The sequence below is a fragment of the Pongo abelii genome, chromosome X (genome assembly GCF_028885655.2).
Source record: "Pongo abelii isolate AG06213 chromosome X, NHGRI_mPonAbe1-v2.0_pri, whole genome shotgun sequence".
Lineage (NCBI taxonomy): Eukaryota > Metazoa > Chordata > Mammalia > Primates > Hominidae > Pongo > Pongo abelii.
Genome location: NC_072008.2, coordinates 9,682,195 through 9,706,766, shown reverse-complemented (window position 1 = coordinate 9,706,766; position 24,572 = coordinate 9,682,195). Strand labels below are relative to the sequence as shown.

The following is a 24,572-nucleotide window of genomic DNA, read 5'->3' as shown; positions in this document are numbered from 1 at the left end:
TCGCTCTGTCACCCAGGCTGGAGTGCAGTGGCCGATCTCAGCTCACTGCAAGCTCCTCCTCCCGAGTTCACGCCATTCTCCTGCCTCAGCCTCCTGAGTAGCTGGAACTACAGGCGCCCGCCACCATGCCCAGCTAATTTTTGTATTTTTAGTAGAGGCGAGGTTTCACCATGTTAGCCAGGATGGTCTCCATCTCCTGACCCTGTGATCCTCCCGCTTGTTTAAACTTGCAGTTTTGTCTTATCGCTCTTTTAGGTTAAGATGATCCTTAAAACCCCCTGAACTAGACAACATTACCTTCCCTTTAACAAAAACCGTATTTCCATACCTTCTTATAACATTTTACCAAAAATACATTCTATTTTCCTTGTATACCTTATAGGTAAAATTGTTTCTCCAGTACATTACAATGTTAATTCTCAGTAGCTTTAATTTGCGGTGTAATATCTGATAGGTAAGCTTAATTTTAACCATGTATCAGATTATAGAGCCCAGGACAAAGACAGAGCTGCAGACAATGTCTGACTCTTCCCAGCCTAGCTAGGGCACCTGGCTAATTCCACGTGTCCCCAGGCCTTATCTAGAATCCAATGGCTGTAAAACAGATAAGTCAAACAATTATTAAAAATCACAGCAGTAGTTTATGAGCTTAAAGCATCTAGCAAACAGTATCTGACCTGCCTAATTTAGACCAAATGTTTAAATGTTGAAGACATTTTACTTTACCAATAATATTTTAAATTGCCTTTACTTTTCAAAGATGAGTCACGTGACCTAAATGCATTAACATTTCTATTTTTCTGACAATTTTTTTTAGCACTTTTTTTCTTTAAAAGTCAACTAATAGGAACATTAACATGTTTTATATAAACATCACACACACAACACATATAAATACACAGACAGAAGGGGATCCGGTAGTTGTAAAATTTTTTATCTGCCAATTTTTAAGTTTCCTAATTGGATTACTGGCTTCAGGGTGGAGCCCTTATAGGAACAGAGCCAAGAAAGCATGTAGTTTTCAGGGCCTAATAAGCAGGCATAGCTGGAAGGCAAAAACAGATCCCCCAAATGAAGGGTCCCATTTTTATATGACATCTTGGATCCTCAAAAAGAGGGGAATGCAATGGGAGAAGAGAGTGCAATGCTTTTACCCTGCATTCCACTGCAAGGCAATCCAAAGCCAATCAGCCCATCCCCCAAGGGAGTCTCATCTCTCAGTGTGGGGTAGAAATATTTCCATACCTTCTAGGTGGCTGACAGCATGCTTCTCTAATCCAAAAGTGCAAAGAGCTGAGTATCCTTCCATAACTGCCATTAGCCATCCTTTAAAGTATTATTTCCTACCTAGTTATTACACACACAGGCTAAAAGCTCTTCTTCCTGCAAAGTAATTTCTGATACCTCCCAAAGTCAAAATACATCAGGTAACACGGAACAGAGCCTTAGATTTTGAGAGGGATCTAGCCTCCTTCAATTCCTGGGGTTCCATGAAGAAAACGCAGGTTTTTCTCAAAACAGGGTATGTGGCACCTCCTGTGTTTTTCCCAAGGAGTCCCGGGCTGTCAGAAATTACTTTAGGTCCTCTCATGTGGGCATCAAGAGTGGCAAGAAAACAGACTGGGGAAATAATTCAGCTGACTAAGAAGAAAAACAAAGAAAAATTTTTCTTAAACAAACAAGATCCAAGAAGCGAAAAAGCACCAAGGCCTTTTACATATATATATAGAGAGAGAGAGCGCGCTTGGATATCAGTTTTTAATTAAGTTGATTTTAACCAGGAATGAGGAAAGACAGCCAGCCTGTGAAGCTAGAGACAATATGGAGTCAGCCATGTCAGATTTCTCTCATTGTCATAATTTCTTCCGTTACAATATTTGCAAAGGCAGTTTCAGTAACACCCTTTTCCTGGTTAACTAACTTCCTCACCAGGAGCCAAGCCAAAAAAGAAAAATCAAATGGAAAGTCTGCTACTCTCAATTATTTTATTATCTGCCAGAGAATGCTTTTGGCAGACTTTCTCCTTCCTCAAGGGAAAAAATACCTGCAAAATTTTAATAATAACAAGGAATGCGTTTTGCTTGCTGTGAACGTCTATTTGAGTTCTGCAGGTAAGGGAATCAAAATGAAGCCCAAGGAGAACATAAGATGAAGGGCAAAGAAATCAGAATGCCATTAAAACTCTATTTCCCAAGAAAAACCAGTTGGAAGGAAAAAAAAAATCCTACAACTAAAGGATATGAATCAGTGCTTCTTAACTGACGTTGATTTTACCCACCAGGGGACATTTGACAAATATCTGCCCACTCTCTCTCCATTGTAATAGACAGTGGGCAAATGTTAGGGATGTTGCTGAACATCCTATAGTATTCGGGACAGTCCCCCCAAGATGAAGAACGATCCAGCCCCCATTGTCAATGGTGCCAAGGCCAAGAAACCCTGATCTCAATGAAGGGGCTGAAAATGTGGGGTTAATGCATTATATGTGGTGGCCATTCACAACATCTTCAGAAGTTAAGACCCTCAAATCTGCCCACTTCTCTCAGGCTGAACACATAAATCTAACAGAATCCTCCACACTGAAGGTTCTAAGTGGATATTGTAAAAGCATTCTAAGACTCACTGGTAAATGAGCAGGGAAGAAGCCATGCACCGACTTTTTCCCCCAGTAAAAATGCTGCCCACCTAGAGACGACAGTCCCCAGTCTGCAAACATTCAAACAATGTCCGTATGAGAACTGCTGCTTGCTTCCAGCTGATTCTTCTGTTTCCAATGGCCCCACAGTGTCTGTGTGGCCATCCATTTCTCAGTTAATAGGGCTGCCACTCGAATCCATTACACAAGAGAGTACCCCCACCCAGCCCTAGGCCTGCAATACGGCTAACGACCTGCGAAATATAATAAAAATGTCTTGGCTGCCTTTGCATTATGGACCACCGTCTATCACACACACAAAGCTTTGCAGACAATAGAAACATTGAATTACATTTTTGGTATAGTCTTTTTTACAATTAAATAATTCTGCAATTAGTATGGACTCAGGGGAAACTGCAAAACTAGTGAAGTGCTGTGCACCTTTCATCCTGTCTCCTCCCATCTTGGCATCTTACATTACTGTCGAAGAGGATCAACACCACTAAGTAGGAGGCAGGACGGAAATGCTCACTGGAACACAAACTATCGTCATCCTTTCTGCACTGCATTCACTGGTTGTGTACGTATAATCTACGCAGTTTGATCCTACGTGTAGATCTGTGGAACTGTGTCTCTGGTCAAGGTACCAAACTCTGCATTCAACACAAAAGCACTCTCCTATAACCATCCTTTGTATGCACGTGCTCCCATCCCTACTCCACATCTGTAGCAGCCACTGATCTGGTGTCCACCTGTATATTTTCAGCACTTTAAGCAGGTCCTACAAAGGGAATCATATAGTCTGTAAACTTCTTCCTTTTTTTTTTTTTTTTTTTTTTTTGAGACAGAATCTCACTCTGTCGCCCAGGCTGGAGTGCAGTTGTGCAATTTCGGCTCACGGCAACCTCCACCTCCTGGGTTCCAGCGTTTCTCCTGCCTCAGCCTCCAGAGTAGCTGGGACTACTGGCATGTGCCACCACGCCTGGCTAATTTTTTTGTATTTTTAGTAGAGATGGGGTTTCACCATATTGGCCAGACTGGTCTCAAACTCCTGATCTCAAGTGATCTGCCCACCTAGGCCTCCTAAAGTGCAGGGATTACAGGCATGAGCCACCGCACCTGGCCCAGTCTGCCATCTTCTGACGTGGCCTGTTCTACTCGGCACATTTCTCTGGGGGTTCCTCCAACTTGCTGTGCCTACCCACAACTCCTTCCTTTTCACAGCTGAGCAGTGCTCCACGGCACAGGCATGCCACAGCTTGCTTCAACTACGCCCACTGATGGACACTGGCCATATGTCCAGAATATTGCTATATTATAAATAAGTCACTATTTTCTGTTTAATTTTTTAAATAACCAGATTTTGTCAGACACCAATGTAGCTTACAAATGATACTAGCTGTGCCAGGAATTTGCCCCAAACACTGATATAGGACTATGAAAAAGCCCTTATCATGTAATATTAATAATAGTAATATTACTGTGAATACAGGTGGTTCTCTCTTCCCTTTGAGACTAATTTTCTAAACTCTGAAAAACAATCTACACATGGAACTTCTCACCTGTAATACCATGACCTCACCCTAAAATCGTGGTAAAATATATATAACATAAAATATATCATGCTAACCATTTTTAAAAAAATTTTTAAGAGACAGGGTCTCACTCTTTTGTCCAGGCTGGCATGCAATGGTGTGATCATAACTCACTGCAGCCTTCACCTCCCAGGCTCAAGTGATCCCCCCACCTCAGCCTTCTGAGTAGCTGGGACTGCAGGTGTGAGCCCATGCCTGGCTAATTTTTGAAAAATTTTTTTGTTGTTGAGACAGGGTCTTGCTATGTTGTCCAAGCTTGTCTTGAACTCCTGGCCTCCAGTGATCCTCCCACCTTGGCCTCCATCTTAACCATTTTTTAGTGCACAGTTCAGTGGCATTAGCTGCATTCACCCTACTGTGCAACCATCACCATCAACCATCCCCAGAACTCTATTCATTTTGCAAAATGGAAACTGTACCCATTAAACAGCAACTCCACGTCCCCTGCTTCTCCCCGTCCCCCAGCAACCACCCTTCCACTGCCTGTCTTTTTGGATTAGACTCCTCAAGGTATCCCTTCTAAGTGGAATCCTACAGTATTTGCCTTTTGTGACTGGCTAATTTCACTTGGCATAATGTCTTCGAGTGTCATCCGTGTTGGAGCCTGTGTCAGAATTTCCTTCCTTTTCAAAGCTGAGTCATGATATGCCACTGTATGGATGGACACGTTCTGTTGATGGAATTTCCTCTGTCAATGGACTTCTGGGTTGCTTCTGCTGAGGTTTTCTAAAGGACACTGTACTGCTCCCCTAAAGTGTGAGGTCAGTCTTAGAAGGAGGGGGCATGTCTTTCTGTTCAGCTCTCTCAAGCCACCGTCCTCACAACGGCAGCTCACAGATGCAACAGGAGGAGATCAGCCCAGCACACAGCCTGGCCTCCACTCCGGCAGAAACTCGAGGATGATGAATCCCACTTGACTGACAGCACCCTGCTCGGCGGCCTAGGATATGAAGGGCATTGGAACACAGGGAAGCCTCAGGGAAGTGCTTCTTTCACGGACAGACTGAAGCTCCCAGGACCCCTCTTGAGTCCAGACTGGTTGGCTTTGAACAGTGTTCTCTTCTACAGGGCATGAGCTACAACCCATCCCTCAGCATCAGGCCCCCACAAGACACCTGGTGCTTTTTGAGAGGGGACCACTTCACCCTCAGTCTCATGTTTCTGTAGAAAGTGTTGAAGAACAGGGAACCTTCCTCTCCGCTCCACCTCACTCTAACCAAGACCCACGCCAGCTTACCCGCTGTGAACTTGCTGGGTCATCTGCCAGGTACTCTTTCTGGACAGTATAACCTCGCCGTGTGTTGGGCGCTCAGCACAGCCTTTTATCTCTGTGCTTGCGTTTGTTGTGGAAAGAGGAGGCCGCTGAGTTCTCACTCACTCTTCCGTGCACTCCTCTTAGGCTAACTCACCTGAATGGCATCGCCACCAGAGAGAAGCACTGCAGGTGAAGTGTGTCACCCAGCAAGACTCTTTTTTTTTCAGACAGGGTCTCACTCTGTCACCCAGTCCGGAGTGCAATAGCACAATTATGGTTCACCACAGCCTTGACCTCCCAGGCTTAGGCAATCCTCCTGCCTCAGTCTCCTGAGTAGTTGGGACTGCAGGCATGAACCACCACACCCGGCTAATTTTTGTATTTATTGCCCAGGTTGGTCTTGAACTCCTGGGCTCAAAGCAATCCACCCACCTCAACCTCCCGAAGTGCTGGGATTATAGGCGTGGGCCTCCACACTGGGTAGAAATCTTTCTTATTAATTATTTTCTTGGCATGGAAGCTTCATGAAATGAATGACAAATGTCACTAAGTTATATTCACAACCCTGAAAGTCTGGGCATGTGGATGTACTACTTCACTATTATCTTACTCTGTTCGGGCTGTTCTACCAAAATACATAGAGTAGGTGGCTTATAAACAACATGTGTGTCTCACAGTTCTGGACGTTGGGAGTCCACGATCAACACGTGGCAGATTGGGTGTCTGGTGAGAACCCGCTTCCCGGTTCATAGACGGCGCCTTCTCACTGTGTTCCCACATGGTAGAAGGGGCAAAGGAGCTCTCCTCGTGACTTCATCACCTCCTAAAGGCCCCACCCCCAAATACCATCCCCTTGGGGGTTAGGATTTCAACATAGGAATTTGGGGGAACAGAAACATTGGGACCATAGCAACTATCCTCCTTATGAGCAAGGATGACATACAACACAGAGCCATATATACATTATGTAAACAAAAGGAGCATGCCTACTTCTACCCAGCTAGTCGTGTGTGCGGAAATGGGCTCTTTAGGAAAACAAGAGTGCCCAGAGTGTAGATGCTCACTTTTGATAACTAGTGATACTCTCACTCTGAATAACCCATGTTTGGTGACGTTAATGGAGGCAAGAAAAATGTATAATAGATTGGCCTCTCAGCTACGAATCAGGGCAAATCAGAACATAAGTTCCACTGAATAAGGAGATTTCAACCATCCTCTAGGGTCTTTAAATCTTTACAGCTAAGCCAGAAGTTCCTCACTCTGGGAATTCAGCGTGTGTGAGAAGTGAATTTTTACCATTTATTATGGTGACAAGCTCCTTTTAGTGGCCACAGTGTTTAAAATTACTGCCGTCATGGACACAGACCTTGCTAACATCCCTGTGCCGGACACAACGTTAGTGAAATTCCATTTCTACTTGTGTTTCTTTTTCTTCAGTACTGTCACCACCACCATCATCACATGGTTTTTATTAACTTGTCTGCCTGTTCCTGGTGGTGTGTAGGCGTCAGTCACAAAGCTCCAGGTAGGGAAATACTTCGCTGGGTTTTCGATGACTTTGATACCATCAGTATGTGGGCAAATGCACAGAGAGCTTTCGTGGCCGCCACAGGGCCCAGCCTGCGGAATCCTGCTATCTGGAAGCCTGGCCTTTGCCTTGCCCAGATGCCTGGGCTTATCCACCGGAGGGCTGACGAGGCTGTACAGAGTTTTCTATTTTTAAGCAGAAGGTTAGACCAACGGCACTGCTTAAGGAGGGGAAGGTATGCAAACAAGCACGCTCTGTCATTCAGCCGACCTGGGCTACATTCATGTCTGCCCATGGAAACTGTGACCCTGACAGGTTCATGAAATTAGTCCAGAAGGCTAGCTGCAAATCCTCAAAGGAAGAATTACACTTCATGAGCGTCCTGCAGATATATACGCCAGGGCTAACGTCCCTTTACATACTTTCCAATATGCCTTGTGCGACAGGCAGAGGAGCTCTGTGACTCAACTCATCTCTATAAAACCAGTCATGTTTACGATGTGGCCTGCCTCTGCCTTAGATGGAAAAGAATGCACTGGTTTCTGATAAAGTGAAACCTACACTTATCACACGACCCAGCAACCCCACTCCAAGATATTTACCCAAGAGAAATGAAAACCTACGTTCACACAAATGACCTGTATGAAAATCTTTTTTGTAACTTTATGTTGGAATCACCAAAACCTGGAAAGAACGCAAATGTCCCTCCATAAGAGGATGCATAAACAGATCGCAGAAACAGCATTCAAAATGGAACACCACTTAGCTATTCAAGAATGAATGGCTGGTGCACACAACAGCACGCATGAATCTCAAATGCATGAGGTTGAGTGAAAGACGTCACACTTTCAGGACTACACAATATGTGATGCCATCTCTATGCCATTCCTGCAAGGGCAAAACTCTAGGGACAGAGCAGTGGTGGTTGCCGGGGCAGGGTGGGGGTGGAAGAGGAGCCGAGTACAAAGGGACACGAGGCAATTTTGAGGGTGACAGAACTGTTCTGTGTGTTGATCATGCTCAAGCCAGCTCCGCACATTCCTTCCTTCTTTCCTCTTCAGACAGTATCTTCTACTTCTTTAAAAAATATTTTTGGCCAGGTGATGCAGTGGCTCATGCCCGTAATCCTAGCACCTTACGAGGCCAGGGTGGGGGGATCTCTTGAACCCAGGAGTTTGAGAGCAGATTGGGCAACATAGTGAGACCCTGTTTCTACAAATAAAAAAAAAAAACAGAAAATAAGAAATTAGCTGGGCATAATTTCTTGTGGCACAAGCCTATAGTCCCAGCTACTCGGGCAGCTGAGGTGGGAGGATCAATTGAGCTTGGGAGGGAGAGGCTGCAGTGAGCCGTGATCGTGCCACTGCACTCCAGCCTGGGCAACAGAGTGACACCCTCAGCGTGAGTGAGTCTCAAAAAACAAAATTTTTCACAGTACCTCCCTTTCCCCCGAATCTATCACCCGATTATCTTGCAGGCAGCTCTTTCTCAGTTAAATTCAGTTTGAATCTGTGGTTCTGTCCCCCTGTATTCCTCATACCGTTTTGCAAGTTCCTGTGAATTATTTAATTTATGCCAAAAATGTGGGTCTGGGAGAACATGTTTTCTTTATAGTTTGGATTTTGGGATGAAGTCCCAGAGGAAATAATATGTTTACAGGGACTCACTTGCCAAATTTTCTCTCTTTCCATACAAAGTGGAAAATGGACTTCCACTTCCCTTGCTGTATTCAGAAATATGCGGGGGCAAACAACTCACGATTCCCCCAGCATTTGGGGGAGCTGCTCACTACAGCAGGTGCAGGCTGTGCACATTTATAGGGGCTCACTCCCTTGCTCCTCTCCTCCTGGGATGGTAACATGAGTTCATGGGAAAGGCACATGGCCACCATGTGATTCTTAAAAACTGCCCAGATGGCACAAGTGACCAGGCAATGGATCCCGTAAGACAGAAGCCAATGGACTCACACATTGTATTAGTCCATTTTCATGCTGCTAATACAGACATACCTGAGACTGGGTAATTTACAAAGGAAAGAGGTTTAATGGACTCACAGTTCCACATGGCTGGGGAGGCCTCACAATCATGGCAGAAGGTGAAGGAGGCGCAAAGTCACATCTTACATGGCTGCAGGAAAGAGGTGTGCAAGGCAACTCCCCTTCATTCAACCATCAGGTCTCGTGAGACCTATTCACTTATCACGAGAACAGCACGGGAAAACCTGCTCCCATGATTCATTTACTTCCCACTGGGTCCCTCCCCATGACATGTGGGAATTACGGGAGCTACAATTCAAGATGAGATATGGCCAAACCATATCATCCGTCAAAGCCAGACTGCTGAACTCATGCAAAAACCAACAAATCCATTTTGGCACTAGAGCTTGGTAATGCAAAAGTTCCCTACTACTTAACATTCTTGCTTTAACCAGTTTCCTCTTTCAGACTGCCATGAGTCTGCTGCTATGAGATATCGCCTGTGGGTAACATCTATTGAGTGCTTCTGATGGGCAAAGCCCTCGCTTTGGACAAGTAACAAGGGCAACAATGAAAATCCACTAATCCACACAGGTAGGGAAATATATGTGGTTTGCTAAAAGCCAGATGACCTGACTTCTGCCTGTTGTGGGCAGAGGAACAAAACACATCTGTTTTTGAGGTTCTTTCCCGAGTTTGAAGAGATGTGTCTTGGATCCTTCTTCAACACCCTGCTTCCCTGCTGTCTAAGGCCATCAGTGCTCCACTGAAGAGTCCTCCTTGCAGCTTAATACATCCTAACTGACACCATGGATACTGGCAGAGGGGAGGAAGAGAGACACTGGTGAAGGAGATGAACGGATGGACAGGAGCGGCACCTGGTCTGCTGGGTCCAGGGCAGAGAAGCAGGGCTCAGGCCACATGCTTGGTGACTCTGGAAAACTTGTCCATCACTGTACCTGGAAGGTGGGGTTGAGTGTTCTAGCAGACCTTCCAGGGAAGCAGCTGTCCTGCTGCACTGCAGGGAAACACCTACCCCCTGCCTCACTGCCCACCCCCCACTCGCTTCCTGCCACACACAGGTAAGGAGGGATGACCGGGGAAGGAGGAATGCCAGTTGCAGGAAGATCACTGGATCTGGAAACCCAGAATTTACTGACAACTTCTAGTGGAGAAAGCCAGAGTGGAGGGAGCTGAGGAACGAATCATCTTCTGAGATGCAGAACCTGTTTTTAATGAGTTTGGTGGGGTGCAGGAATAAGAGTACAGGTGCTTGAGGAGGAAGCATGATCAGGGAAATGTTTTCCTTTTTATTTAAGGTAGAAGGGAGACAGCGATAGGCTGACAAGGTGTGCTTTCTTGATGGGGGCTCAATGACTATTGACCTAACCAAAACTTTAGGACTTGAGACAAACATAGAAAATAACCCCAGAATGAACATTTTAACATTAAGTATTTCTTTGCTCCCTTCTTCCTTTGAATACAACCTTGCAGGGTGCTCTAAAAAGTTCCACAATACACACAGTGAGCTGAAGAAAGTGCAACAGTCTCTCTCTTCAATATCAACTCTGCCTAAGAAGTGTTATTATACTTCAGTGACACTGATGAATCAGGAATGGAGCTCACAGATGTTACACAAAGTTGACATTTGCCAAGGTCTATGCATTGTTGTGCTCCAACTCTCCCTCTCAGCTGCCTGGTTACAGAAGCTTCATAAACAAACACTGAATAAGGAAGCCGACCTTTCTGGGGAGGGATGGGGGTTTCTGTGTTTATTTCAAGAAGCCAGCAAAGCTCATGCTCCGTGGCCCTGGGGACCAGCCAGCAGCAAGGCTCTGTCTCCAGGTTACGGAGCACGTGGTCCTTCACACCCGACAGTTCCAGCCTGGGACTTGTTTACACAAGACCTGTGAGTCTCTTTGGCCTTCATCGTGTCCTTGTGCAGAGGTGTTGCTAAATGGAAAGAATCTCAAATTCCATGCCACAAGTCGACAGGGAAGCAGGGTTTGGTACATGGATTTCCATTTGCAGGCACCTCTGGAAAGCTCTGGGCTCTGAGGCAGGAGACCACCTGTGCTCCTCTAAGAGCCGAGGTTGAGGTATTAGCAGAGCAGTTATCATTTCCCTGACTTCCAGAGTGCGGCAGTACATATTTTGTTTTGTATACCAATTTCTTATACTATGTTCTGGCAACAGCCAATCACAGGCATCTAATATATATGCAGAAAGAATGTGTACTTTCCATGAATAACACTAGCTGGGAGCGCAAGGGACAGAGACCCAGGCTTGGATGGGGAAGGCACGCACTTACAATGTGCTACGTGCCTGACGCATTTGAGCACATTTGCCTGGGCAAGGAAACCCAGGCTCAAATGAACAGGCCTCACTCAGACTTGTTCGAGGATCAGAGCTCGAGCCATTCTGTGTGGCTCCAATGCCTACATCCTACCCTACCAGGCCAGCTGTGAGAGAACCCATGCCTAGAGGATCGTAGACTGGTTTTCCCTCAAATCGAATACACGCATCTCTGGGAGGAGGGGGCCTAGGAACTGGGGTTTCCTTTTCAAATAATCAAGTTCCAGAATATATACAATCTGATATCAAGGGCACGAAGCTTAAAACCCAACTTAAAATCCCAAACCCACTGTTATGAGTTGAAGTGTGCCCCCTCCTCCACAAATTCACAGGTTGCAGTGTTCACCAACAGCACACCTCAGAATGTGACACTATTTAGAAACAGGGTCACTGCAGATGTAATTATTGCTGTATTCAAAAACAATAGCTAAAATGAGGTTGTCTTGGAGGAGGGTAAATTCCGAATCCAATCTGTCTTTACCACGAGGAAATGTGGACAAATCTGAACACAGAGATGAGGGTGATGTGCCTACAAGCCAAGGAGTTCAAAGACTGCAGCAAGAGGCCCCAGGAGCCAGGCAGGGGCACAGGAGAGACTTCCCCTCAGAAGGAACCGACCCGCCTACACCTTCATCTTGGACTTCTGTCCTCAGGAACTAGGAGACAACATACTTCTTTTTAAGCCACCCCAGTTTGCGGTACGTCATTATAGCAGCCCTAGGAAACGAATCCCCCTGCACTGTTATGTTGCTTAGGAAAACGGTTGTGTGTAGTAAACACGCGGAGATAACAAACAGCAAGTCCACCAGGGTCATTATCATCGAGGAAGGCGGGGACGCAAACATGGGCAGGGTTTCCAATGCACCTGAGAGGTTTGTTTCTTAAGTTGAACGAGTAGGTGGGTATCAGGACGTTTTTCACCAATGCCATTTTGCACGTCTTAAATTACGTATCTTCTAAGTTTTAAAATCTAAATAGGTTTTCACTCAGCTCAAAGTCTGTCTTGTCAACAACGAACACATGTGATTGGCTGTTTACTTACTAACCATAAAGTAATGTCTCAGTGGTAATCAAAAATGTTGGAAGACGCTACGACGATTCCTAAGTTTTAGAAAATTGCCTAGCAGCCCATTTAGGGGGCGGGGAGTAGGGGAGGCTGGGGAGCTGAATAAATCTCTGGAGCAAAATCGAAGAGGTTCAAACACACACACCAGCTCATGCATGCCCTCGCCGAGGTGGAGGCCAAGAGCCCCGCACTGCTTCCGTCCTTTCCACATTCACCACAACCGCTCTTGATTCCCTCCTGATTCATCTGCACAGAAGTGTCAAGGGAAGAAAGAACACATTCCCTCTTTCCACCCGGGGTTGGCACAGCTCCAGAACCTTCTCTTCTCCCCATCAGCACTAAGAACCTTCTTAGCTCTTCTTCTTCTCCTACAGCCTGGTTTTGAATTAAGCGTTGATCCTTCTGCTTGTAAGATGCTGAAGATGAATTTCCTACTGACAGAAAACCAAGCCTCTTACCTGACTCCTGGAGATACCGATACACCAGAAAGTTCACCTCGTCACTGGTTATGCTCATCTTAGCCTCACCTCGCGGCGATGAGGTGTTGATGAAGTGGGAACCACCCTCTGTTCAAAAAGAGAAGAGAGTTTTGAAACACTGCTTGTATTTTTCTCTTTTTTTTTGAGATGATTAAAGAAAATAATATCCATGCTATTATACACATGAAGGTAATTAATATCTGATTGTTATATTTTATAATTATGTGATTACATAAAAATTCCATAATTATAGATAGAAAAATATGCCCAGGTGAAATGTTTTCCAAAAAAACAAGAGTTGGCCTATTTCCTAAGGCCAGGGAAGAACTGAGCAAAAACCACATGAACGAAGCCAGAAGCAGGGGCAACAGAGCACGACAACAAACAACTGACTATGCGTTCAATAAAGCTCTGTGCATGCAGGGATCCGCAGCGCGCCCCATAAGCGGCAGGAATGGAATCCCAAAGTGCACTCAGGCAGACGTGGCTGGATTCAACACTGAGCACTTTTTTGGACACACGGAGAGGTGACCGAGTACACCCGCGGCCATGTCAACACCCCCAAAGAGTGACCACACGGTCCTGGCCACATGAGGAACCGCAGTACCTCTCCCTCGCAAACGTTGAAAGTGGTGCAAGACTGACTGCATGGCCCCTCTTCCTGCAGGGCGGTGGCAGCACGATGAAGAGGCGCCAGCGAGCTCGGTCATGCTACATGTCACCTCGATGTTTCTGCAAGGAGGCCAGGGCTCCTGGTGGAAAACCAGAACACAGAAGGCAGGGAGCACCTCTGTCATTTGTGTTTCACCACAGAATCCGCTGCATCCGTCTGGCTAAGACTTCTGGTGCCCAGAAGGCAGGCAGAAATCTGGGGAGGGAGGATGGGCAGTAAAACGTTCAGGGGCTTCTGTGTGAGACAGCCAAGACAGAGTCTGGTTTTCTTAGACACCACCCGGTTAGACACAAGAGCAAACCAGCCCAAAGGGAACAAGCAAGGAAAGAACTCTGTTGTCCATGAACAAACCAGAATTCATACATCAGTAAGAGCTGCTCACTCCGAACAGCTGGGCAGCCCCAGAAAGGCCGCAACTAACGTCAATGATGTCACCAACACTAAACATCTTTTTTCTTTTGAGACGGAGTCTCCCTCTGTTGCCAGGCTGGAGTGCAGTGGTGCGATCTCAGCTCACTGCATCCTCCGCCTCCTGGGTTCAAGGGATTCTCCTGCCTCAGCCTCCCGAGTAGCTGGGACGACAGGCGCCCGCCACCACGCCCGGCTAATTTTTGTATTTTTTGTAGAGACGGGGTTTCACCATGTTGGCCAGGATGGTCTCGATCTCCTGACCTCGTGACCCACCCACCTCGGCTTCCCAAAGTGCTGGGATTACGGGCGTAAGCCACCACACCTGGCCTCTTTTTTTCTTTTTTTTTTTTTTTTTTGAGACAGAGTCTTGCAGTGTTGCCCAGGCTGGAGAGCAGTGGCATGATCTGGGCTTACTGCAACCTCCACCTCCTGGGCTCAAGCAATCCTCTCACCTCAGCCTCCCGAGTAGCTGTGACCAAAGGTGGGCATCAGCACGCCCAGCTAATTTTTTGGTTCTTTTTGTAGAGTCAAGGTTTTGCTGTTACCCAGGCTGGTGTTCAGCTTCTGAACTCAAGCGATCCACCTGCCTCAGACTTCCAAAGTGATGGGATTACAGGCGTGAGCTGCCGCACCCGGCCAGCACTCAACAGCCAGCACTAAACATCTTTAGGCTGTTTGGGAACTGTCTTCAGTGTCTATAGCACACATTTTCAAGTATCTTTACAGGCAGCAAAACTTTCATTGTTGAATGAGGATTAAGTTTTTGTTTGTTTAGGGGGAGAAAAGTACAAAGTATATGTTCAAGTTGGAAGATATTTTACATTTAATAGGAGGATTCAAAGTAATGGTTACTGCCAGGGACATACCTTACCCCCACAAAGTCCTGCCCTGGTATACTCCCGACCCTTGAGTATGGGCAAGATCTGTCACTTGCTTCCAGAATGTCTCAAGGAGATGGGGCACCACTCCCTAGGTTAGGTTACATTATATGGCAAGGTTGACCACATTTCTCTCCTGTGATTATTAACACCACATTGCATGATCTGTCCAGGCAATGGCAGGCAGCCTGCAGGGAGCTGAGGGTCTCAGTCCTGCAGCCACAGGAACTGAATTCTACCAACAACCTGTGCTTGGAAGAAAACCCCTGAGTTTAAAGGAGAGCGCAGCCTGGCTGACACCCGGACCAAGCCTTGTGGGACGCTGAGCACTGGCCCCAGCTGTGCTGTGCCTGGACCCGTGACCCGCAGCCGCGGTGAGAGAATAAATGTGTGTTGTTTCAAGCTGCTAAACGTGTGGTCGTCTCTTATCCAGCAAGAGATAATGAACGCAGCTGCCCTGGCATCATTCCACCTCTCACTGTGCACTCTTAAAAGACTTTATTTTATAGTTGCCAGAACACTGCCATTCAAAAATTCTTATCTTCTTTGCTTAATTTGGTGACATTTCTGTACTTTTGCACATACTGCAATGAAAACTTGACAGTCAAAATACAAGTCTGTCCTAGGATTTGTGCTTGAACTCTGGAGAGGTCTCTCAAAAGACAGCATGCAGAAGAAAATTATTAGAGACAAAATAAGCTATGAAATCATAGCATGACCTAATGAAAAATTAAATATTATTTAAGGAGACAAAATAAAACAACAAAAATCTATCTAAAGAATGTCGCAGCACTGGGCAGGCTTTTGGTGATGCTGAGTGCTGCAGTGACTATGGGCAACACAGTGCCAATAGCAAATGTATAGAGTTTCGGTTTCTCTCTACATCTTGCACAGCTGGAAATCTCTGGTTTTCTATCATTAACTTCTGGTGACTGAACAATGGAAGGCTGGTTGCTACGAAGGGTTACTAGGAGGAGCAAAAAAAATGGACTGAAAAAATGGCTTGGGCCAGGCACAGTGGCACACACCTATCATCCCAGCAATTTGGGAGGCCGAGGCAGGCGGATGGCTTGAGCCCAGGAGTTTGAGATCTGCCTGGGCAACACGGCAAAACTCTGTCTCTACAAAAACAAAACAAAACAAACAAACAAAAAAACGAAAAAACTAGCTGAGTGCGGTGGTGCACGCCTGTAGTCCCAGCTACTCAGGAGACTGAGGTGGGAGAATCATCTGAGCCTGGGAAGTCGAGGCTGCAGTGAGCCGCGATCACTCCACTGCACTCCAGCCTGGGCGACGGAAGTGAGACCCTTTCTCAAAAAAAAAAAAAAAAAAATGCTGGCAGCTACAAATCCCAATATAAATGTATCACAAAATTATTACCAAAATTCTCTAGGCTATACATACATTTGTGAAAGACGGTAGATAAGGAATTTTGAAATTAATTTTGAAGAATCTATTATAAAAATAAAGGAAATAATTATAAAGAAGTTTGGCTAAAAGAGAAAATCACTGATCTGGAGCATGAGCTGAAGTTGAGCAATTACATTTTCACAATTGCAGCTTTTTATTTTATTTTTTTCTGTGAGCCAGTGAGTGTTTGAAAAATTGAAGTTTTACAATGTAAGACCTCTTAAAAAGGTAGGAAGAGCAGAGCGCTATAGCTTCAGCCTCACTTAGTCCCGAGGATTTCTGGACAGGCTTAGGAACAGGGCAACAGGGCTAGCGGGACTGGCATGAATCTGGAGTCCCGTGGAAAGGAAGAGAATTACAAAGGACGAGTCAGCCTGGGAGGCAGGGCATGGTGCCACCTCCCAGTGAGGGCAGCTGGAAAGGACCAATCTTGGAGAGCATCTCATCTCATCGCTGCATGTTACAGATGAGGAAACTGAGGCACAGAGAGGAAACTATGTCTGGCAGGACCTGGCAAACACCCCAGCTTCCCAGCTGCCCTTCTTGTTTGCCATGCCTAGCTCCTTTCCTCTTTTACTCTGGGGGAAGAAAGAAAAAAAAAAAAAATAGCGAGCCTGTTCCAGGCACAGCACGATGTTCTGCAGCATCCTTGGACTCCCCCAACCTCCTTGCAGTGGTGACAACCAAAAATGCCTGCACATGTTGCCAAATGTCCCACATTGCAAAACTGCAGCTGGCCGAGAACCATTGCTCTTTAGAGGAAAAAAAAGCATTTTGTGTTTGAAATGAACTCCATTTATAAAGTAAGGCAACTGGTGCAGGCTCAGACGCCGCTTGGTGACCTGACCACTGAAAATGTACCAGCTGGGCGCAATGGCTCATGCCTGTAATCCCAGCACTCTAAGAGGCTGAGATGGGAGGACTGCTTGAGCTTAGGAGTTAGAGGCCAGCCTTGGCAACACAGGGAGATGCCGTCTCTACAAAAAAATTTAAAAAATTAGCCAAGTATGGTAGCACATGCCTGTGGTCTTAGCTACTCAGGAGGCTAAGGCAAGAGGTTTGCTTGAGCCCAGGAGGCTGAGGCTGCAGTGAGCCATGATTATGCCACTGCACTCCAGTGAGTGGAGTGAGATCTTGGGTGACAGAGTGAGATCTTGCCTCAAAATAAGAGCAGATACCCTGATTCGTGGAGATGAAACACCTGTATACACAGCCTGGTTAATACTCCCCACCCCAGGAGCATCTGTGATAAATACAGGTGTCTGTGCATGTGTTTGTATAGAACTATGGAGAATGAGAATGTAAGATCCTGAGGAGATGGGGATTACGGGCCATTTTTAATTATCCATTCCTCTAATTTGCATTATGCATCTTTCTTTCTTCCAACTAGAAAAACTTCTGCTTCAGCTCTGGCTTTCTGCTTTCTGATCACAGATTCATTGTATTTAAATGTATACGTTAGGGTCCAAGGATTGGAATGCTTTCCCGAATACATTGTTAACTTTCTAAAGGGTTTTTGATTTCTAAGCAGAAGAGAAAACAGAACAAAAACTATCCATGGCCTGCAATCGAGCCGGGATGTAATATAAGACTGACTGCTCCATCTCAAGTACATATTTTAATTTTTTAAGACTGATTTAATATTTGGATCAAACTTTTCTCCCCCAACAAACACTTCGCTAGCTTTTAAATGATTATTTTTCTTTTAAAACCTAATTCCAAAAATTGTAGAATCTACATATATATTCTTAGATTATTAGATACAAGCATGAGAATATTCTCTGAATGGACTCCTAACCCTAACAGCTGTATTTAATGCCCTTCAGCTCTGTGGGCTTCATCACACCAAAATCAAGAGAAACCATCCATCAGCTGGGTGTCCCGGTGTTTAGCTGCGCTTATCTCTAAGCGGCTCACACCGCTTAGAAGGTGGTGGTTGTTTTCACGCATCTTCTTCAGTTTTTTGACTCAAGTGAGTCACCTGGCCAGTATTCCTCTGCAAGAGCCACTGTTCCAGACAAACGTCACCACACACAAGGCTGGGAATAAAAATGCCTCCTCCTCCTCTTTTTTCTAAGACCAGAACTAAATTTCACAGGAAGCTGGTAAATTATGGATCCCCCACCCAGGGCTTTGCTGTTTAATTTCCCACAAATAAATGTGCTGCTATTATAGTGGTATTCGTAGTGTAGCAGAACTCTCAAGCAGAGACAAGGCCACTGCAAACCTCATTTCTGGCTTGAGTGATGGCACACTGGTGTGCCGTTCCTGTCTGGGCGACATTTCCTAAGGCCAGTCCACAAGCACCTTCCTTCACGGAAGAGGAGGGGGATGTTTTGGAAGAAAGACAAGTTAAATTCTTGACTGATGGAGACAAGACCCACGATTTTGGAAGAAGCCAGAGAAAGAGGAGAGAAGCACAGGAGCTCTGTGTGTACCTGTGGGGAGGACCTGTTCTATGAAAATGATTTTTGACTTTTAATGATGTGTCACATGCACCCCTCAGCCCAGGGGGTGAGGACTGCCCTCTGCACCAAGGTTCAAAGCAAAGCGCCATCGACAGCTATGTATTCTGTGGGAAGAAGTCCGCCTTTGTCTTCTGTGCCAAGAACTATTTTTGCAGACAAATAACATGGAGTTTGGAATGTTCATGCTTTATTACAATTACTACTTTTTATTGCAACTATTACTTCTTATGACAGTTATGACTTTATTACAATAAAGTTAGGGTAAATCAGGGTGAGAGTCCCCATCCGTATAGGCTTATTGGCTAGAGATAAGGTAGCTCACGTCCTGAGAGCCACAGAGAACAGGTAAAGATGTGGGACTCAGGGAGCCTTTGGCCAAGCGCCAGAGACCCTGACTTCTAGGGGCAGCTGCACCACTATCTAGCCCTGGGATTGGAGGGTCAGTTATATGGCTGTTTCCGTATCTCTAAACTGAATACAAAATAGCCCCTATGTAAAGGGGAGAGTGTGAGGAGTCAATGCTTTTATGCAGAGCCCGATGCACAGAAAATATCCAGTATGTGGGAGCTGGTATTTTAGCTCCTCCAGCAATTCCCAAAGAGAGACCTGAAAGGTCAGCAGGAGAGATCAGGGAAACACACACCTGCCTCGCCCATGGCCACTCAGGGCTCGACTCCTCGTCCTGGCTCATCAGCAACGTCAAGCAGGCAAGGTGAAGGTGGCACACATAAAGCCCAACCAAAAAGAACTACCACCAGAGGCCTGTGTTTGGGCATTCTTTTCTAGTATGTACAGCTGGAGACACAAGCCGCATTCTAACACCTAACCAGTTTCCCGAACAGCATCCGCTTCCAGCCTTCGAGTTCTGAGAACTCCTGTGGATGTTTTCCAATTTCTCCAGTTCTAAAATAAAGGAGATATTGGCAGCACTCAGAGCTCCTCCTTGGCCCCAAACAGGACAGGGATGAGAGGGGAGTCTTAATTAGAGCAACTGTGTTTATTTTCTTGCCTGACCCAGCTTTGATTAAAGACACCTTCAATTAGGTTGATTTGAGGCGTTTGGAGTTGTGATTGCACAAAAACGAAATAACCACCTTCCACTTTGGGTTAAAGCCACAACATTCTCTCACTGTGCTGCTTGAAGAAGGCAAAGAAGAACAAATGAGCATGGGCTGATGGCATTTCTGAAGTTTCTCTGCTAAAGATAAGTAATTCAATATAAGTGATCATTTGGGGTTTAGAGCCGTCAAGAAGCTGAAGGGGAGATTATTTATAGTATTTTTTTTTTAAGCCTTGGTTTCAAGGTGGCCAAAGGTCCTATTAATTCGCAGTTCCCTTCACAAAACAGTTCAGCATTCAGTCCCAGGAGAAACGGCTGTTTAAGAGTTTCATTTCATTGAGTACGTAGTTAGAGCACTCAATATGCCATCATTCTCTGGGAGAACACTGGCCCCAAACAACAAAATCTTAATTGCTGTTTCAATTATCTTAAAAAGTAGAATCACATGGGGCCTGCTGGAGAGCTGGTGCTGGTAGTTAAGGACAGAACGGGCAAGTTCGTTTCTTGCCAAGAGGCCAACCGTGTTCTGAAACAGCGAAGGAAGCACGAGCTGATGAAGGGGGTGTGTATTGTAGGAAGGGCAACGCACGGAGCTCCTCTGACATCACTGGAGGGGAAGCTTTATCTTTCAGCCATTTGCCCTGTTATGTAAACATCTTAAAGATCTTCTAAAGCAGCCCTTGGTTTCTGAAGGGACCTGAGAAAGTGAGTGTCATTAGTTAGGCTGCTATTAGTTAGGCTGTTGGCGTCTGTGCTGGAAGAATCCATTGCTTGGAGGGATGGTCTGGACAAGGCTCAGGTCTTTGGGGCTTGTCTCCATGCAGACTGGACTGAGCCAGGGTCACTGGAAGATCTGCTTGAACTGACCTCAGCCTCTAAAGGGCACCTCTTTCTCCAAGTTGCTTCATGGAAACGAGCAAACTCTGCCCATTTGGAGGCAGCGGCTCTTTTCTCTGCTCAGATGTAAACTGAGTTTATTTTCATTTCACAATCAGTAACCAGCTTAAGACAGAATTTTAAATGTATGTATAAAGTTTACATATAAATCCCAATACACCTTTTCTAACATCTGCCTGGGGAGCAGCTTATTTGGGGGCTGACACAGGCTTGTTTTACCACTTTGCACGTCTTTTCATCCTATGTAATTGTAAAGAAGCCAAATGTGTGGTTCGTGAAACAATCTCATTGTCCAGTGACAGCACGATGAAATACATTGCAGTGAACACATACGGGAACTAGCAGGCCGCCATGAAGATGATTTTAGAAACCAATACACGGCATGGATTGTATGCTAGCTATCAGGTGTGAGTGCTATGTGCACGATGCGATCGATCTCCCCAGTCATAACTCCAAGAGATAAATATGACCATTACTCTTATTATCATTTTATAGGTTTAACAAATAAAGGCTTAGGGAAGATAACCAACTTAAATCCCAGCGAAGCTAGGATTTAAAGTTACGTTGCTTGACGTTAAACGCTGTGCTCTTCCAGTGCAAGTTAAAAATTTCAAAGCTAGGTTAATGGAAAGATATTTATGATATGTCCCAAACTGGGTGGCAGGGGACGACAACAAAACAGAAAAGAGGGCCAAAAAGGTTACAGTTTGACCCAAATCTGTAGGAAAACACATACAGAGGAAAAGTTTGGGGAGAAATGCATAAAAATATTTTATGTTGCTTTCTTTCTTTCATACACTTCTCTCCATTTACCCACAATCAGATATATAATACTTTCAGTAAGAAAATATTCCCCGCAAAGAAAAATTTCCCATTAGTTTTACGGTTATATTTATTTACTTGGAGTCAATGGTCTGAAATGGTAAATATAATCAAAGAATTATTTCTTCGTTACTAGAGCTCCAGTGCCAAGCAGTGACACCTCCATTTAAATATGGAATAAACTAGTGGCGTAAGATGCGGCCAGGAAAACAGCATTTCAGGCAGGGGCAACGTCCGTGACAGGGGGCTGTGTGGGAAAAGCACGGCTCCCAACTGCATGTGTTATCTTTCTACACGTGTAGTTTCTACTCTGAACATGGACTATTCATATTTATTAAAATGTAAAGAAAACCTAGCAATGTCGGCTGGGCGTGGTGGCTCACTTGAGTCCAGGAGTTTGAGACCAGCCTGGGCAACACAGTGAAACCCCATCTCTACAAAAAATACAAAAATTAGCTAGGTGTGGAGGCATGCCCCTGTATTCCCAGCTATTTGGGAGTCTGAGGCACGACAATCCCTTGAACCTGGGAGGCGGAGGCTGCAGTGAGCCGAGATCGCGCCACTATACTCCAGCCTGGGTAACAGAGCAAGACCTTGTCTCAAAACAAACAAAAACAACCTGGCAATGTCTTCAGAGATAATCAGTATGAAAACAACTATATAGGAAATGAGGCTACAGGGTTGGGAGGGCAGAGCAGAGGAGAGGTTTTGTGTTAGAAAAGGAACGCCGCTTTTCACAGAATAAAATCATCCCTGGCGGGACATGGTGGCTCACGCCTGTAATCCCAGCACTCTGGGAGGCTGAGGCGGGCAGATTACTTGAGGCCAGGAGTTTGAGACCAGACTGGCCAACATAGCGAAACCCCATGTGTACTAAAAATACAAAAAAATTAACTGGGCGTTGTGGCGCACGCCTGTAATCCCAGCTACTCAGGAGGCTGAAGCAGGAGAATCACTTGAACCTGGGAAACAGAGGTTGCAGTGACCCAAGATTGTGCCACTGCACTGCAGCCAGGACGACAGAGCGAGACTCCATCTAAAAAAAAAAGAAAGAAAAGAAAAAAATCCCCATGATGAGGCATTCAGAAAAGGTCCTTTCTGTGCCCCGCCACCCTTCTGGGTTAATTAGTGGCTGGCTGGGGCTTTCATCCAAAGCCTACATGCACGTCAACGGCAGATGCTATGGTGACAGGAAGGAAGCCCTCTTGAAAATGCTCCACCTAGCAAGAGCAAGCCACTACCAGGGAAATCCACATCATATGAGCTGGACAATGCATGTAAGGAAAAGAGCACCGCCTCCCTTTCATCTCCTCCTCCTCTGGCCACAGTTCAACACAGATGCACGTGCCCAAGATTTCAGAGCAGACTGCCTTGGAAGGCACTGACGCTACTGCTTTCAAGGAGCAGGAGCTCATCCTGTTTTCCTGATGACCGTGGTCTTTAACCTAGTACTTCTGATATCCAGGTCCATTATGACCTATTTTCCAGCCAGAAATTAATTTCTGGATTTTAATTATCTTTAAGATAGATTGAACACAGTTTCTACACAATGTGCGCCGGGCCTTCAAACAAATTTCAGGAATACACGCACTCTGGTCATGACATCTCTAAGACACTGATTTTTCACTGACATATGAAGAATTTAATTTGACCACGATGAGTCTCTTTCTGGCAGTAGATGGAGTCAGCAGTGGGTTCACCTACACATATGATGTGGCCTGTGAAGTTGTGAAAAATAAACTCTGAAGCTTACTCTATAGATAGAAAGGCAGGCGGTGCCCCATCCCCCAATGTAGCCTGGATCTCATATAAATCTTAGTGTTATATCAGCATTTTGTTTTGTTTTAGTGACAGGGTCTCACTGTGTTGCCCAGGCTGGAGTGCAGTGGTGCAATCATAGCTCGCTGAAGGCTCAACCTCCCAGGCTCAAGCGATTCTCCTGCCTCAACCTCTTGAGCAGTTGGGACTACAGGTATGTGTTACCACCTCTGGCTAATTATTATTTTTTTCCTTTTCTGGTAAAGATGGGGGTGTTACTATGTTGCCCAGGATGGTCTCAAACTTCTGGCCTCAAGTGATCCTCCTGCTTTGGCCTCCTAAAGCACAGGGAGTACAAAGTGTGAGCCACCGTGCCTGGCCTGTATCAATTTTTGAGGCTTATATTTAAATGAATGACAAAGATGTTTTTAAAAAAGGAAAAAACTAAAAGCATCATGAACCCAAATATTAGATGAGAGTCCAACCATCCTCATATTTATGTCAGCAAACACAGGCACTAAATTTTGTAATTTAATGCCCCATAGCCTATAATTCCACAGCCATATGACTGACAACAAGTACAAAATAAAGGGCTGACAGAAGCAGTGGTGAGCAGGACTCCTCAATCTCCTCAAGTTTGACATTTAGGGGTTGGGGAGGATGTCCTGTGAACTGCGGGACATTTGACAGCATCCCGGGCCTCTACCCACTAGATGCCAGTAGCACCCACTCCCTCACTGGTGACAACCAGAAATGTCTCCACACATTCCCAGGTATCTTGGGGGTGGAGACTCCCCCAGGGTGAGAACCCAAGTTAGGGTAGTTACACAGGCCCAGAGCTACTCCCTCTTATGTGGCAGAAAGGCCCTCAAATTCCTTATGTAAAAGTCCTGACCCCCAAATATCTGCAGTGCCTTCGCTACGTCATCACAATTTAGATTCTGTTTCCATCATATCACGGCCCTTGGGTGGGCCTCTCGGAGCCTCACCTCCAGGTGGCCTCCAACTCAAAAGGCCACAATCAGAAAAGGTGGAAAGAGAACAGTTGTGTTCCTCTAGGTTAGGGTCAGCAAACTGCAACCCAGTATCAGTGTCTATAAATAGGGTTTTCTTGGCACTCAGCCATGTTCATTCATTTCCGTAGGGCCTACACTGCTTTCACACTGCAATGGCAGAGTACAGCAGCTGCAGCACAGGCCGCCTGGCCCGCAAAGCCCAAGCCCCTAACTATCGGACCCATCACAGAACATGCTTGCTGAGCCTGCTCTCAGTCCTTCCTGCTCTACCACAGATTTTCCCACCTCTA

General features: G+C 45.7%; 1 protein-coding gene across 7 annotated transcripts in view; it reads right to left on the bottom strand.

Moving 5' to 3' along the window:
• The window catches only part of TBL1X (transducin beta like 1 X-linked), a 256,356-nt gene that overhangs the window by 52,488 nt on the left and 179,296 nt on the right, over positions 1-24,572 (bottom strand). For 2 of the 7 annotated variants that reach the window (XM_054544319.1, XM_063721105.1), the window contains exons 3-4: positions 13,497-13,641; positions 12,869-12,976 (exon numbers count right to left, since the gene is read on the bottom strand). The exons of 3 other annotated variants lie outside the window; for them this stretch is intronic. In XM_054544319.1, coding sequence (XP_054400294.1) covers positions 12,869-12,976; positions 13,497-13,599 — 211 coding nt within the window. In that variant the 5' untranslated portion in view covers positions 13,600-13,641. Of the gene's footprint in view, positions 1-12,868; positions 12,977-13,496; positions 13,642-24,572 lie in introns of those variants that run through there. 2 more of the 7 variants (XM_063721104.1, XM_054544322.1) reach the window with 1 other exon arrangement.